Source organism: Plectropomus leopardus, chromosome 13, assembly GCF_026936395.1.
Source record: "Plectropomus leopardus strain MGB_pleo_1.0 chromosome 13, ASM2693639v1, whole genome shotgun sequence".
NCBI classification, from domain to species: Eukaryota; Metazoa; Chordata; class Actinopteri; order Perciformes; family Serranidae; genus Plectropomus; species Plectropomus leopardus.
Genome location: NC_142188.1, coordinates 533,466 through 550,000, shown reverse-complemented (window position 1 = coordinate 550,000; position 16,535 = coordinate 533,466). Strand labels below are relative to the sequence as shown.

General features: G+C 44.9%; 2 protein-coding genes and 1 pseudogene across 5 annotated transcripts in view; all 3 read left to right on the top strand.

Annotated features, from left to right (window-relative positions):
• The window catches only part of LOC121964980 (uncharacterized), a 14,624-nt gene extending 9,712 nt beyond the window's left edge, over positions 1-4,912 (top strand). For all 3 annotated transcript variants that reach the window (XM_088086922.1, XM_088086920.1, XM_088086919.1), the window contains one exon: positions 961-4,912. In XM_088086922.1, the coding sequence (XP_087943048.1) occupies positions 961-1,846 (886 nt within the window). In that variant the 3' untranslated portion in view covers positions 1,847-4,912. The remainder of the gene's footprint in view (positions 1-960) is intronic.
• Positions 4,913-8,357: 3,445 nt separating this feature from the next.
• LOC121939712 (uncharacterized) lies at positions 8,358-11,549 on the top strand. Its single transcript, XM_088086910.1, has 5 exons — positions 8,358-8,759; positions 9,230-9,358; positions 9,568-9,646; positions 9,790-9,994; positions 10,158-11,549. Exons 1-5 carry the CDS (start codon positions 8,698-8,700, stop codon positions 11,510-11,512), a joined length of 1,830 nt encoding a protein of 609 aa, XP_087943036.1. The 5' UTR covers positions 8,358-8,697; the 3' UTR covers positions 11,513-11,549.
• A 1,154-nt stretch (positions 11,550-12,703) lies between these two features.
• On the top strand, positions 12,704-16,401 carry LOC121938641 (neoverrucotoxin subunit alpha-like; annotated as a pseudogene). Its single transcript, XR_015778567.1, has 2 exons — positions 12,704-12,836; positions 13,942-16,401. The product of XR_015778567.1 is annotated as a neoverrucotoxin subunit alpha-like (transcript).
• Positions 16,402-16,535: the final 134 nt, after the last annotated feature.

Here is a 16,535-nt window from a genome sequence, read left to right as displayed (position 1 = left end):
CAGGCTGCTGAGTGCTTTTGTCTCTTGTCTCCTGTCCAGCAGCTGTCTTTCTGTCGTCCGTATCATCGAGATTAAGCGACTCGTCCTAGACTCTCGACCGCGAATCAAACGAAAGCAGAAAAATTCACTTTCATGATCTCGATCACGTGATGGATCTAAATCCTTCAGCCGATTCACGAATGAAGTCGTGTTTCTGCGGACGGACGCACGGACGCAGCTGCAGGTCCATGAGATAAAATGAATAAGAATCAAGTTTTAATCCTTCTGTCAGACGCAGACGCGCAGTTTGATTCTGACGCCGCTGTGATGGTGGAAACTCCGCCGCCTCCGTCCACAGGGGGGCGCCATAACCAGCCAGGCGTGAAACAGTTAACCGTCCTCCTGCAGAGGCTCCGCCCTCAGGCCCTCTGAGCTGAAGGTCAGGAGCCGCGGTTTTTAGGGTGAAAGCAGACGCTCAGAGTCGCAGTAAGGGTGCACTGAAGGGACAAAACAGCAGCACAGCAGCAAATTATTATTATTCCTCTTTCGTGGCCGCGTCTCCTGATGACGAAGCTGCCGCGTCATAATCAATCAAATCTTGTAAATATCTGCTAATTATTTATTTATTGATGATCAGCTCTGCTAATGAGGCTACGCTAACTCTGCGCCATTCCATTTCCTGTACCATTTTCACAATAAAAGCATGCTGAGAGACAGGAAGGAGAGCGGCTCCACCACGCGTCACGTCACTGGGAGCTGAGGGAGAGCTCTGACCACAGACTATTTTGTCACTTCCTGTCTCCGTGAATCCATTTGGTCTTAAAACAGACAAGAGATGATGTCAGCACGTGATGTCATCACCGACGGCGGAGCATGAGAACGTTGTTCGTTGAGACATGTTTCTGAGGTGTCGCTGTTTTGTTTCTGAATCCATAAAGTTTTATGTCGTTGTGACGCCGCCGTGTGTTTGTGTCCCCGCAGGATGTTGGGGAGTCACCTGCGGCTGCACGGTAAGCGGCGGATCCATCCGTGTAACATCTGCGGGAAGGAGTTCAACCACAGCTCCAGCCTGTCGCGCCACCGCCTCATCCACAAGAAGGGGAAGGGGATCCCCAAGGACGCCGCTCTCGGCCCCAACATGGTCGCCCTGCGCCACTCGCTGAAGGCCAGCGCCAAGAACAAGAAGACCAAGAGGCAGCAGCAGCACGTGGCGACCGCCGCCGTCATCCAGAGCCAGGGCGGCGACAAGTTCTACGCCTGCCCACAGTGTGACATGAGCTTCAGGACGTCCACGCAGCTGTCCAAACACCAGGTGACGCACGTCAAGGAGCTGCTGGACAACTACACGCCCGGCAAGGAGAACCTGGGCGAGACCTCGTCGGACCTCAAGATCCGCCTCAAGCTCTGCTCCCGCGACAAGCCCAACTTCTACACCCTCTGCAAGAAGAACCGCCGCCGCCGGGGGGGACGGGCCGCAAAACGGGGCCCCGTCGCCTCCGAGGAGGAGGGAGGAGGAGGAGGAGGAGGAGGCGGCGCCACCGCCGGACGACACAGCTGTGGCCAGTGCGGGAAGCGGTTCAGCCACGCCTCCAGCCTGGCGCGACACCAGCAGACCCACAGGGCAGTGGATGGCGGCGGGCGGGCGAAACTACAGCAGCAGCACCACCAAAAGAGCGGACTCCCCGCCGCAAAGGCCAAGACCTACACCTGCGCCGCCTGCGACAAGACCTTCATGCACTCATCCAGCTTCTCCCGCCACAAGAAGGCCCACCTGGAGGAGGAGCAGCGAGCCCGGGCCGCCGCCGCAAAGCGCCGGAAGAGAGTCGTCCTCGATGAGACCGCTCCGTTGGAGTCCGACTCAGAGTGACGTCGCCCGGCGCTGGACTGGTTCTGGACCTGTTCTGGGGTGGTTCTGAATCAGCACTGACTGGTTCTGGACTGGTTTGAGGCCAGTTTTGGAAAAGATCTAATCCGGGAATGTTCTGGACCAGTCTGGGACAGATTCTGGACCAGTCTGGGACAGATTCTGGACCAGCTGGGGACAGGTTTTGGACCAGTCTAGGACAGGTTCTGGACCAGTCTGGGACAGGTTTTGGACCAGTCTGGGACAGGTTTTGGACCAGTCAGGGACAGGTTCTGGGCTGCTGGTTTTGGGAACTGGACCTGGTTGATTCTTCTCTGGTGTAGATAGCAGCAGGACATCCATATATGGTCGTATGACGGGGGGGATCTCCACATATGGTCGTATCCATATATGGTCATAACTGACCGTTGTCAAATTGCTCTTAAGGATGGGATTAGATTCAAAGTGTTGCCCCGCCCCCTGCCCCAGGCCCCGCCCCCCACCTGTCTGTCAGGTTGCACTTGGACGCTGCTCGCTTTCACTTCGCCCTCTCTACGCTCCATCTCCCATCAGCCACTGGGGCAGAGAGCTAACAGTGACTGCTGTCTGTCAGAGCACAGAGCACTCTGGGAAATGGAGTTACAACAAAAAAACCCTGCTGGTTCAGACAGGTCACTGCAACTGTACGGAAGATTATTAACGACGACAACTCATCAACGCCAACTTCTCAAGCCCCGCCCCTCTGCTCCTCCAATCAAATCAGAGCGTCGCTCTCTGTTAAAATCCTATTGGTCCACAGTTTAGTAAAATCTGTCACAAGTATTAGTCGGCATCCTAAAACAGTTCTGACTTTATTTATGTATTTATTTATTTTGTCTTTTTCAGTGTCTCCTAATCTTCCATATCTAATCCTCTAATGATTATTATGTTAAATTCTTAATTAGGGATCCTCATTTTTTTATCAGTGAGAGGAGAAACTTCCAGAGAGCGTCCGATAAATTCATTTATCCAAACGTTTCTTTTCATCGATTCGGCCCAAAATTAGTTTCAAAAGAAAACGCGATTCCGATCTTTGTGTTTATTATTTTTAGTAAAAATAATAATAATATTAAAAACATTTAATTAATTAATTAATAAAATTAACAATAATAAATCTGGAGTTGGTTTTGTCGTTTCGAGGCCTCCGTACAGGTCCTCTCCTCTCTGACATCGCTGCTCAGTTCCTTTGCTCTGATTGGTTAGCTCTGTTTATAGCTTTGATATTTTTAAAAGGTTAAAATGTGAAATCTGAGCAGACGAGCTGATTGGTCCGAGCCGGCGTTCCTCCACATTAGCATGAAGACTATAACCTGCAGCCCGTCGGCCATATTTGTAGTTTTCCGGCTGTGTGTGTGTGTGTGTGTGTGTGTGTGTGTGTGTGTGTGTGTGTGTGAAGAGCGACCTGCGGCGTGCGGTCGTGTGGCGTCATGGAGGTCGACGGGAAGCTGCACTACGATTTATGAATTTGGAACATTGTTGTAAGATATAAATATTTAAATGTGACTCACCTGTTAAAACCACAGAGAACGCCGCCGCCACCGCCACCTTCATCATTTCGCCTCGTTGTCGCCGAGCAGACAGGAAACGACTCAGACGTCCTGTTTTTCAAAGTAAAAGCCTTCAAATGAGTTTATTAAAAAAAGGAGAAAGTCCATAAATAATGTATTTAAAAAAATAAATGATCAGCTGTTTGAGTCCAGTTTGTGCCTCGAAACATCTGAAAAAAAACATCTGAAAGCAAAAGTTGGTTGTTTTTATTTGGTCGATGATTTTCACAAAAATAAAAAACTTAGTGACGACGTTTCACAAACGCGATCAGAGATTCGAGATGTCCGAAGGCGTCGTCCTCCTCCCTGACAGACGGAGCCAAAATAAAAACCTCCGGACCCTGAAGCCCCGCCCCCCCTCCTCACCGTCACTTCCTGTCTCCTGCGCGCCGAGCCGTCAGACGGCGGCGGACGCTTTGAGTTTGTGAATAACATTTTATTGTGTGAATTGGATTTGACTTAATTTAATGGTGACCTATTTATAAATGTGTGTGTGTAGGCGGCCGACCGTCGCACTACGAACCTCCCGTAGAAAAACAAAAAAGTTCCCGCTCCTCCTCCTGCTCCTCCTCCTGCTCCTCCTGCTCCTGCTCCTGCTCCTGCTCCTGCTCCTCCTCCTGCTCCTCCTGCTCCTGCTCCTGCTCCTGCTCCTCCTGCTCCTGCTCCTGCTCCTGCTCCTCCTCCTCCTCCTGCTCCTGCTCCTGCTCCTGCTCCTCCTCCTGCTCCTCCTGCTCCTGCTCCTCCTCCTGCTCCTCCTGCTCCTCCTCCTCCTGCTCCTCCTGCTCCTCCTCCTCCTCCTGCTCCTGCTCCTCCTCCTCCTGCTCCTCCTCCTCCTCCTGCTCCTGCTCCTCCTCCTCCTCCTCCTCCTGGTTTCTGTTTCCTCAGTTTCGGGCCTGGAAGCCGCCGTTGTCCTCCTCGGGTCGTCAGTTTTCGGGTGGGCGTCGTGTTGGTTTGTTTCCTGTTTGGGTTGGTGGTTTCAGCGAAGCTTCAGCTGCAGATAGAAGAAGTTCGTCATTGTGTCGTGTTGCCAATAGATTTAAACCCAGTTGACATGTTTTGTCTTGCGTTTTGTAATAAAGCTTTAAAAAAAAAAAAGTTTCCTGTGTGTTTTCACTCAGTCTGAACGCTGGAGCGGTCCGATAAAACAAAAATCCACGAGCCGAGATTACGACATAAACGCGGTTAATTTATCCGAAAAAAATCTCATACATAAAGGTGGTGGAATTATGAGACAAAAACGTAAAGTGTCAAATTTACGAGAAATAGTTGGGTATTTTCTATGATTAAAGTGGTACATTTATGAGAAAATAACTTGAATACTATCCAACATTATATTGTAAAATTCAATTTAAATAGTAAAATATTGTTTCATCTAATCCTTAAAATTCATTTTTTTTCTCGTGACAGTTTTAATCTCAGAGAATGTCTTTAATTTCTTGTAAATGTAAATCTTCAAACTCTTTGTCAAACTTTTTTGTCAGAAAATAAATTCTTTTAAATTTGACATTTTAATCTTACAATATTTTAAGTTTTTGTTTCTTCTAAATTTATCATTTTAATCTCAGAGAATATTCAAGTTTTGATCTCATAAATTTACCTTTTTACTATCAGACAAAATTATTTTTTTCTTGTTCATTTACTACATTAATTTCAGAATATTCACATTTTTTGGTAATTTACCAATTTAATCTCAGAGGATAGTTTATATTTTTCCTATGAATTTATCATCACAATATCAGAAAATGGTTTTTTTTCATGAATGTATTTTTTTAACCATCAGAAAATATTAATGTATTTTACTTTAATCTCAGAATATTTAAGATTTTCTCGTAAACTGAGCACTTTAGTATGAGTGAATAGTTGAGAGTATTCATTTTTCTTGTAAAATTACTTTAATATCAGAGGATTATCTGTTTTTCTTGCACAATTACTGCTGTAATCTCAGAATATTCAAGTTTTTTTCTCCTAATTTAATAATTTTATCTCAGAGAACTTTTGAATTTTCCTCGTTAATTTACTACTTTATTCTACAATGGAGGATTAGGGCCACATTAAGGGAAAAAAAATGAATTATATACGAGATTAAAGTCATTAGTTATGAGAAAAAAACTCATTATTACTGTAACATGAGGGCTACGGAGGATTTGTTTCTTGAGACACAGTGAAACCCCTCTGAATAGCCCGTAGATGCATCCAACCATAACCCTGCAGCCGTTTCTCCCTCCAGAAAAGCAGCAACATCCTCCAAGTCCGACTGGTTCTTTCGCCGGAAAAGATGCAATTTCTTGCATATTCTTTTTAAAGTCCTGATACTTATGATAATGTGATGCTGATGTGCCAAAAGATTAAGTATCTCCTTGTTTGTGAAACCTATCCTAAAATACAACTCAACCAAATCCTCCGTAGCCCTCATGTTAACAAGTGTCTCCAAAAGCAGCAGGTTTGAATATTATGACTTTATTCTCATAAATTACTTTTTTCTCGTTGATAATGAGTTTAATCTCGTTAATAATGACTTTTTTCTCATTAATAATGACTTTTTTCTCATTAATAATGACTTTTTTCTCATTAATAATGACTTTAATCTCGTAAATAATTAATTTTTTTCCCTTAATGTGGCCCTAATCTTCCGTCGTATTATTCTAAAAGATTACTGAGTTTTTCTTTTTTTCTCAGAAAGTTACCACTTTATTTTTAAAGTTTTATTCTGCTTTGCTCTGACAAAATCTCGAGCTAACCCACCATGAGGAGCGGAGAGGAGGAGCAGGGAGGAGGAGCGGAGAGGAGGAGCACGGAGGAGGTGCAGAGGGGAGGAGGAGAGAGGAGGAGCAAAGAGGAGGAGCGGAGAGGAGGAGCAGAGAGGAGGAGCAGAGAGGAGGAGCAGGGAGGAGGAGCGGAGAGGAGGAGCAGGGAGGAGGAGCAAAGAGGAGGTGCAGGGAGGAGATGCTAAGGAGGAGGAGGAGCAGAGAGGAGCAGGTAAGGAGCAGAGAGGAGCTGTGAGGAGGAGCAGAGTGTCACTCCTCACTTTCTCCTCTGCTTGAAACTCTGGAAACTGCCAAACTAAAACTAAAGGCCGTGCACGCGCACGAAAACGGCTTTGCTGGAGAGCGGCGTGAACGTGCACGCTAGTTTTTGAATGAGCGGTTGAGGGCGCGCGCAGTGAGGTATTTCCTGCTCGGTGCGTCGGGAGCGCGCTCCCTGGATCTATTGATCCTGATTATAACTTTATTTACACAGCAGCTTGTATCAATGCGCGGGCTCAGGCACGTGACAGACTTTGACATGTGATTCATTTTGACCAGAAACTCAAATTGTGTTGACACAAAACAAAAGTATTAGATTTAGTGAGCCAATGTTATGACGTAAATACTAAATCAATCCAAATCCTCAGTCAAAGTTATGCTGAAAATCAATATTTTCTCTGGTTTAGAACAAACTCTGACTTGACAAAGTTAAGCTTAAAAAAGTTCATGATTTTGATATAAGATCTGTAACAGCAACAACAGCAGCGACGATTATAATAGTTTACAAAGTGCTCTGAAAGCAAAGCCGAGGCCGGAAACACCAGAGTTAATAAAACAAGTGACGCTGGTCAATAACGCCGAACAAAAGCCTTTAGAGGCAGAAACGTATCATAAAAATAGAAAAAAGGCAGTAGACACAGAACGTTAATGGTGATAATCACAATAAGCACGATCAGGGCAGAATAAAAGAGAAGTAAAAAGATCAATTAGAAGCTGAAATTAAAAGACAAAATTAAAAAGATAAAGATCGTTTAAAAGACGACATCACGTATGTGTGTTGAGTTTGAGCCACCAGAGGGCGGCAGATCCAACAGCAGCCTGATGGGAGGAGACGGCGGCTGTCACGTGACGCGCCGTGTATTCGGCCGCTCGTTTATTTTAGGAGCATTTGGAAACTGGTGAAAATTGTCCCTCAGCAGCTGCGGTTGTGATTGCTTCGTTAGCTAGAAGAGGCAGCTAACGGCTAACGTGTTAGCTTTGGATGTAAACAGGCTCCGTGAAGCCGAGTGAAGCGAGACACACACTCTTCACCACTCACACACCCTCCGCTGTTTACCCTCCACAATAAAAGACCAACTCAAATCTCTCAGAGCGCTTTGCTAAGAAGCAACTCAACAAAAGTAGCTCACGGCTGCAACAGACCAGAGGACGGTCAAACATTAACCGATTTATTAAACGTGGGCGACCGCAGACATAATGACAGATTTAAAAGATTTTTAACGTTATGATCGTCAGGATGCACACACCAGATGACTCAGCCAGATGGCGAGACCACACAGTCGCCGTCTGTAGTTAAGATTTCACAGTGGCGGTCCCACAGACTTGAGATTTCGTAGAATCTCGCGTGATCAAACGTGATTTCAGAAGACGCGTAAATATGGAGGAGGATTGCCGTCGTCAGCTGGCTAAGTCATGTGTCTTGTTTTGCAGCGAAAAAACAAAACATGGAAAAAAGTTAATGATCGAGTTTTGGCTAAGAAGACGGAGTGAGCGTGGATTATACATTTCATACACGTATGTAGTATCGGTTTGGTGACGCCTCCCGGTCTCCTCGCTCTCATTGGCTGTTGCAGGTTTCTGCTCAGCGTTCCATCGCAGCTGACAATCGTAAATATCAAACATGTTGAGATCGGAGCGGCTCCAACAGTCGCCGAAATTAAGATTATTTAGATAACCCCTCATACTTAACCATTATTGGGCAGATAGTCGGTTCCGACCAGCCTGGGATTGGGAACGCCCCCCCGACTGTCGTAAGGGGCAAATTGGGCCCAAAAGCAGCCTGATATCCTGATATCCTGATGTATAGATAGATAGATAGATAGATAGGTAGATAGATAGATATACTTTATTGATCTCAAAACTGAGAAATTGGGGTATCCGTGTCTTTGCATTGACCTTGAATGGAAACATGCTGTGCAAGTGTTTGCATCGTAGCCGGTGTGAACGCACGGCCAGAGTCCATCGGTGATAATCCAGAGAGGTGACGAGAGGGATGAACGAGTGATGGTGATCAGAGTCACACTGAAGTGAAAAGTGTCCACTCACACCGACAGACAGAAAGGCAGAGGACAGGTGTGGTGAGGTGTTCCTCTGGGCTCCTGCAGACGGACAGGAAAGTGTGTGAGGAGTGTGTTTAGAGGTAAACGGAGAGTTTCCTCCAATCAGAGCTCTGTGTGCTGGTCATGTGACTGAGAGGAGCGATGAGGAATAATGTGTGAGCTCCCCCAGCAGGTTGCTGAGTCTGTGTGAAGGTGTGGACTCTGCTATGGATCAGAGTGACCTCACCGAGGAGGAAGTCCCGCCTTCCAGACACGCCAAAGGTCAAAGGTGAGGTCATCGTCCTCAGCTCACAGGTTCACATCATGTTAGAAAAAGGTCAATTATTGTGTCAGAGCCACAAAAACTGGACGTTTAGAATCCTGTAAACATCTTCGTCCCTCTGAAATCAGACTAACGCCCAGATCATGTGCCAGGATGTGGATTTCCTCCGTCATGTAAAAACATCAGTCAGACTTTAACTGGACTCTGAGCGTGCTCCGAGTCACTGCGCTGGCCTCCCCCGGGGGTTAAGAATAGGGACTGTTTGTTATTTATGAGAGGGGTGGAGCTGCTGCAGAACGGGTCAGACTTAATTAATTTTGATTTTGGCTTAAAAAGGTCGTATTTTATATTTATTTGAAATAAAACAGTTACACCCAAGAGATCCACCAGAGCTCCACTAAACTGGGACTGGAGACACACTGAGTGTCCATGACTCCTCTAAATGTTTCTGAAAATATGTTATTATTATTTCTCAGGATCCATCAGAGAACAGACTCTCTAGAACCTGAACCTGAACCTGGGCCCAGCTGTGTGTCCATGAAGAGTGATCAGTCTCTGGGTCGTCTGATTGACTTCAAAGATGGACGCCGTCCTGATGACCCAGAGTAAGACCTTCAAACTTATGAAACAGATGGGCGTGATGTTACACAGATCCTGAATCAGTCGTCCATCCTTGTCAGTGTTGTTTACATCTGATCTTCAATCATGACTGAACACAGTGTTTTTAACTCCGTGTTGTCGGCTTGTTTGAGAATCATAAACCTTCTACAGTCGGTGGTTCAGTGTGAGCTGATTGTTGATGGTTCCTCCACAGGGTGGACCAGCAGAGCTCAGAGGTTCCCAGTGGTCAGTCTGCCCGGCAGCATCAGACACACCTGGACTCCATATTTACGGTCTGTTCATGTCCAACGACGACGTCTCCACCCGTTGTGTTGACAGTCGTCTCCGTGCTGCACTTTGCAGACCAGTGGACTGTCAGTGTGTCCAACGTGGATCTGATGTCTGATTGTGTCCTTCATCTAATAATCTGTTCCAGGAGCTGGAGGACAACATCGTCACTTTTGTGAAGAACGAGCTGAAGAAGATCCAGAAGGTCCTGAGGTCAGATTACCCAGAATGCTCTGAGAGTCAGAGGGAGGACGAGGAGCAGAGGAGGAGCAGCAGAGAGGCGTTTCTGAAGATCACCCTGAACTTCCTGAGGAGGATGAAGCAGGAGGAGCTGGCTGACTGTCTGCAGAGCAGTAAGAGGATTTCTATACAGATTTAACATGATGGATCAATGGGACCTTTACTGACGTCTCAAGAGACGGACCAAAATATATTCATGTACTCAGTCTGTGAGGACATGACCTGTTGAAATGTCCTCTTTGACTTATTGATCTTCTTTGTTGTTTTTTCATTCAGGAAGTCATTCTGCAGTTTGTCAGCGTGAACTAAAATGTAACCTGAAGAAGAAGTTCCAGTGTGTGTTTGAGGGGATCGCTAAAGCAGGAACCCCGACCCTCCTGAATCAGATCTACACAGAGCTCTACATCACAGAGGGAGGGACTGCAGAGGTCAATGATCAACATGAGGTCAGACAGATTGAATCAGCATCCAGGAAACCAGTCAGACCAGAAACAACCATCAGACAAGAAGACGTCTTTAAAGGCTCACCTGGACGAGACCAACCGATCAGAACAGTGATGACAAAGGGAGTGGCTGGCATCGGGAAAACGGTCCTAACACAGAAGTTCACTCTGGACTGGGCCGAAGACAAAGCCAACCGGGACATCCGGTTCACGTTTCCATTCACGTTCAGAGAGCTGAATGTGCTGAAAGAGAAAAAGTACAGCTTGGTGGAGCTTGTTCATCACTTCTTCACTGAAACCAAAGAAGAACAGCAGTCAGGGAACAGCAGCCAGGGAACAGCAGTCAGGGAACAGCAGTCAGGGAACAGCAGTCAGGGAACAGCAACCAGGGAACAGCAGCCAGGGAACAGCAGCCAGGGAACAGCAGTCAGGGAACAGCAGTCAGGGAACAGCAGTCAGGGAACAGCAGCCAGGGAACAGCAGCAAGGGAACAGCAGTCAGAGAACAGCAGCCGGGGAACAGCAGTCAGGGAACAGCAGCCAGGGAACAGCAGTCAGAGAACAGCAGCCAGGGAACAGCAGTCAGGGAACAGCAGCAAGGGAACAGCAGCCAGGGAACAGCAGTCAGAGAACAGCAGCCAGGGAACAGCAGCCAGGGAACAGCAGTCAGGGAACAGCAGTCAGGGAACAGCAGCAAGGGAACAGCAGTCAGGGAACAGCAGCCATCGAACAGCAGCCAGGGAACAGCAGCAAGGGAACAGCAGCCAGGGAACAGCAGTCAGGGAACAGCAGCCAGGGAACAGCAGTCAGGGAACAGCAGTCAGGGAACAGCAGCAAGGGAACAGCAGCCAGGGAACAGCAGTCAGGGAACAGCAGCAAGGGAACAGCAGTCAGGGAACAGCAGCCATCGAACAGCAGCCAGGGAACAGCAGCAAGGGAACAGCAGTCAGGGAACAGCAGTCAGGGAACAGCAGCAAGGGAACAGCAGCCAGGGAACAGCAGTCAGGGAACAGCAGCCAGGGAACAGCAGTCAGGGAACAGCAGCCAGGGAACAGCAGTCAGGGAACAGCAGCCAGGGAACAGCAGTCAGAATCAGAATCACGTTTATTGGCCAAGTTCAACAAATGAGGAACAAGGAATTTTTTCCGGGTTGGCAATGCTCACAGTACAGGGGAGGGAAATAAGTTAGGGATAAGAAAAATAAAAAAAAAAAAAAGAAAAAAAAAGACAGACATAGACATGTAATTGTATTTACAAAAGGAAGAGATAGGGAATATATACAAAATGTACAGTATGTAATTCAAAAATATACAGTTAGTGCAAAAACCACTGTGCATGAGGTAGTATGAATATATATATATATATATTTTATATTTGTTGTTTGTTGTTGTTCTCCTGACACTCTGACTATTTACAGTTCATCAGAGTGACAGCCTGGGGGTAGAAACTGTCTTTGTGTCTGGTGGTCTTGGCATACAGTGCTCTGTAACGCCTTCCAGAGGGGAGGAGTCAGGGAACAGCAGTCAGGGAACAGCAGTCAGGGAACAGCAGTCAGGGAACAGCAGTCAGGACGCACCAGAACAGGGAGGGACGTGATGAAACGTTTCTGGAGCGTTGTCTTGTTTCTGCAGTGGAGACTCGTCACATGGTGCCGCTCTGCCAGCGACCTTTTTTCATATAAAACTGTGACATCATATAATCCAACTGGCATTTAAAGGGTTAAAATCCCCCAAATGTTGAAATGTTTGGTCGTGTTGATCAGGACTGAAGCTGATTTAAAGGTTTAACCCATCATTTGTACACAGTGTATTATAGAGCCATCAGAAACATGTTTTATGGAGAACATAAACCTCCTTAAAAAACCTCATGCCATCTGCAGCAACACAGCCAGAATGATGGACAAAACTAAAGTGAGAAATGAGACATTTGGACACAAATGTCCACAATGAGACCTGAGGGTTAGAGGGAGTTTTGGGTTTGTCCCCTGGCTGATAAGTGGGACTCAGCACAGAGAGGACTGTACTAATATTACTGTAATATTTTCAGCTCTAAAGGACAGAAAATAGAAAGCAGTGTTGACTGTTGCTAGGAGACGTGATGTGAAAGTTTGTCCGTCCAACCGCGGACCCCGACCTCCTCCGTCAGAGGCTCGTCCTCCTTTACTTCTGACAGACAACGGTCATTATTACACAAACACAAGAGGGCGCTCATCAGCACCAAAACAGCTGCTTTGAAAGCTCCAACAATCAATACTTGTGTATCGACGAGCGATCGGCTGACTGTGTGTGATGGTGAAGTGTTGAAACTCCACCTGCTCAGGTACGCTGAACTCAAAGATCATCAGCTGATGAATAACAGGTGATGAACACGTAGAGAAACACACAGCTGTGTGTGTGAGAGTGAGGTCATGTCCATGTTTCCATGGTGACAGAGGAAGTGCTGCTCTGACCCCCCTCCTCCTTTCAGGGCGGAGCCTGCTGGAGTCCGATGGTTGAGACCAGGTCTGAGGAAGTGTGAGTGTGTGTTTTTTTTATCGATCGCAGCTTTATTTAAGGAAATCTGAAGAAAACATGTCAGACAAACAAGAACACAAACATACATGAGAGCACGAAACACTGACTGACTGACTATTGTACACACAACATAAGAAATAATCACAAATAATCACAATAACAAGATAGAAAGCAACTAAATGGACACAGATATCAATAATAAATATATAAAAATACTTCTTCATATCATATCAGGAGTTTCACCAAATCTAAAAATGTATTTGCTTTTCTGTTATTTAAAAGAGTAAAAGAGGAAAGTGTTTAAATCAGTCAAGAAAAACATAGAAAGAGCCTGAACCATAAAATGTTTGTTTTAAAAAAAAATATATTATTAATATTCTGAGAGTTGCAGTTTTGTGATTTTTTTTCAAGCTTAATTTAACAAATGAAATGTACAAAATAATTCAGACAAACTAATCTAAAATTGTGTTGTTTGTTTGTTATTTATGAGTGAGAGAGAAGAAAGTGTTGAATTAAAATCAATTTCAAATTCCTCATTAAAATAAAAAAATGAACAACATAATTGAAATATTTGTTTCTTGTATCATCATAATAGTCAATTATATCTCTGAGGGTAAAATCATAATGATGTTAATGATAATGATCATAATGATGTTACAGTTATAAAAACACGACAACTTAAATCAGAGCAAAAATTCATGGTGATAAAACAGTGAAAAACTCAAAGGATCAAAGTTTGATCATCCTGCCCACAGAAAGAACAAGAGTTTTCAGCATCTGCAGACTTTATTTCTTCACAGTTTTATTTTGAAAAATGTGAGCGGCACGTGTATGATGACATTTCCTGTCCAGTCTGCTAACAGCATTGAAAATGAGTGGAGATGTAATCTGTGAGATGTTTCCCTCATCACAACAGAAGAGTATAATTGTGTTGTTAAAGCCGTTCCTTCTGCTTTAATGCATCTTATCTGAGGACGTGTGAGCGTGTTTTTAACTCTTCACGCTGTGACATCACTCATTCACAGCTCTGATGTCATCCTCACAGCCATGATCCATTAATAACTGATAACTAATCAATAACTTTGTGTCTTCTTCTCTCCGTCAGATTCCTGTCAGCTCACAGTCGACACAAACACAGTGAACAACGAGCTCAAACTGTCCAAAAACAACAGAGAGGTGACGTATGTGTCAGAGGATCAGTCATATCCTGATCATCCAGACAGATTTGACATCTGTCCTCAGCTGCTGTGTAGAACTGGTCTGACTGGTCGCTGTTACTGGGAGGTCGAGTGGAGAGGAAGAGTTTATATATCAGTGAGTTACAGACGAATCAGCAGGAGAGGACGCAGTGAAGACTGTTGGTTTGGAGGAAATGATCAGTCCTGGACTCTGATCTGCTCTGATGATGATGGTTACTGTGTCTATCACAATAAGAGACGAACACCCATCACCTCCTCCTCCTCCTCCTCCTCCTCCTCCTCCTCCTCCTCCTCCTCCTCTGTCTCTGGTAGAGTAGCAGTGTATGTGGACTGTCCTGCTGGCTCTCTGTCCTTCTTCAGAGTCTCCTCTGACTCTCTGATCCACCTCCACACCTTCAGTACCACATTCACTGAACCTCTTTATCCTGGCTTTGGGATCTGGTTCTGGCCTCCTGGTTCCTCAGTGTCTCTGTGTCCTCTGGAGGACAGACAGTCTCCTCCTGTCAGTGATCACAGAGTTCAGTGTGTTGAGGATCACAGTTGATGGGAGGTCCCAGACTGTGTGTAGGATGTGAGTTTGACCTGAGGGAGGCGCTAGAGGACAGATGATGGACTCATGAAGGTCCTGAAGAAGCCAGTCACCGCTGTAACCGCTTGTCCTCGTAAGGGTCGCGGGGGGGCTGGAGCCAATCCTAGCTGTCATCGGGTGGAAGGCGGGGTACACCCTGGACAGTTCGCAATTTAGAGTCATCATGCTGCTTGTGTTTGTCTTTGGGAGGAAGCCAGAGACCCTGGAGAGAACCCAAGCAGACACGGGAAGAAACATGCAAACTCCACACAGAAGCCGGACCGAACCCCGTTCCGAACCACAAAGCCACCGTGCCCCATCCTGAAGAAGCATCAGTGTGTAAACTCTCCTATAGACTTTGATCCTCTGTGGATGCTGTGTGAATAAAAACACAACACAATGATTAGTGACTGATATTCAGTTAAACACAGTCACAAATGTTTCACACTGCAGTTTGGAACTTTTCACAGTCTTAAGTTGTCCCTGTTGCAACTTTTTTGTAATGTGTTGCAGACATCAAATTCAGAATGAGTGTATATTTACAATAACAAAACAATAAAGTAAATCAGTTTGAGCATTAAATATATGTTCTTTCTTGTCTGAGCTTCGGTTCCTCTGAGCTGCAGCACTACAGTACAGCACAGTAGATACTGTAGTGGAACCACAGCTCTGCTGAGCCAGGCTCATCCACAACGGACAACCTCCGGCTAACAGGCAGCACAACACAGCAGCTCTTCCCTCCATTCATGGACTGGTAACATAACAACCGGGCACATCATAAGTACAACAAGACAGACTAAACACATTTAACTTCTGTTGATGTACATTTATTGATTTGATGTTATTTAATGAGTAATTATTGTGATGTTTTTCTAGTTTTTTGGGTAGTTGATGTTAGTTTGCTAATGCCTCAAACAGACTGAGTTTTGTATGCAATGAAATGATTTTTTTTTACTAACCTGGCACCTTTATAAAACTTAGATCACACAATGGCGTCGCTGTTAGATGACGGAACATACAAATTGGCCGCTGTATTTGTCTATAATGTGAAAACCGTGAAAACTAACTTCATAATACATCCATGGTTTCAGACAGAGGTGCTGCTTCAGAGGGCAATATGAGACACATAATGTCTGAACAGCATTTAAACCTATTCTAGTAGACCCCTCAAATACAAATATGACCCCCAAAAAAAGCATCAGAGGTCGTCTGTAATACTTTGTATTTTTCCGTGTAATTTACTCATAAATTTTTATATAAACATTTTATAATAACCTAATGCATAATCTCATCCTGTTCATTAGCTGTCCTTTTCTCATTGTTGAGAGGGTGCTGGTTTTGGTCAGCCTGTAGTTGAGAGTAGCACTGTGTTAATTTATTTATGTATTTATTTATTTTTTCATTTAACCACATTGGTCTCCTCCCACCTTTTGTGTTTGCATTTTGTTCTGGCCTTTTTGTTTGACTGTTTTTGACCTTTCTCTGTTTGACATGTTTGCTGATGTTTATTCCTAATATTAGATAGATAGATAGATAGATAGATCGATATACTTTATTGATCTCAAAACTGAGAAATTGGGGTGTAGCAGCGCCATGCAGTAAGAACAAGAGAATAAAAAGCAAACAATATTAATAGAATATAAAGGAATACGCTTTAAAAAAAACTAAAAACTAAGAGACTGTACATATATACATGTGTAAAGTGCAGAACAGTATCTGAATAAATAAAAATAAAGTCAGCAGTGTAGAGTGACATGGAGCTAAGACCAGAGTTTAAAGAGCAGACAGAGGTGAGTTATTGAAATATTCCCAGAGTTCCTGCCTGTACGCTGTCTGTCAAAGCACTTTGTAAACAACTGTTTTTGTAAAGGTGTTATATAAATAAAGCTATTATTATTGTCATCATTATGTTATAAAGAATCTTTTCCAAAG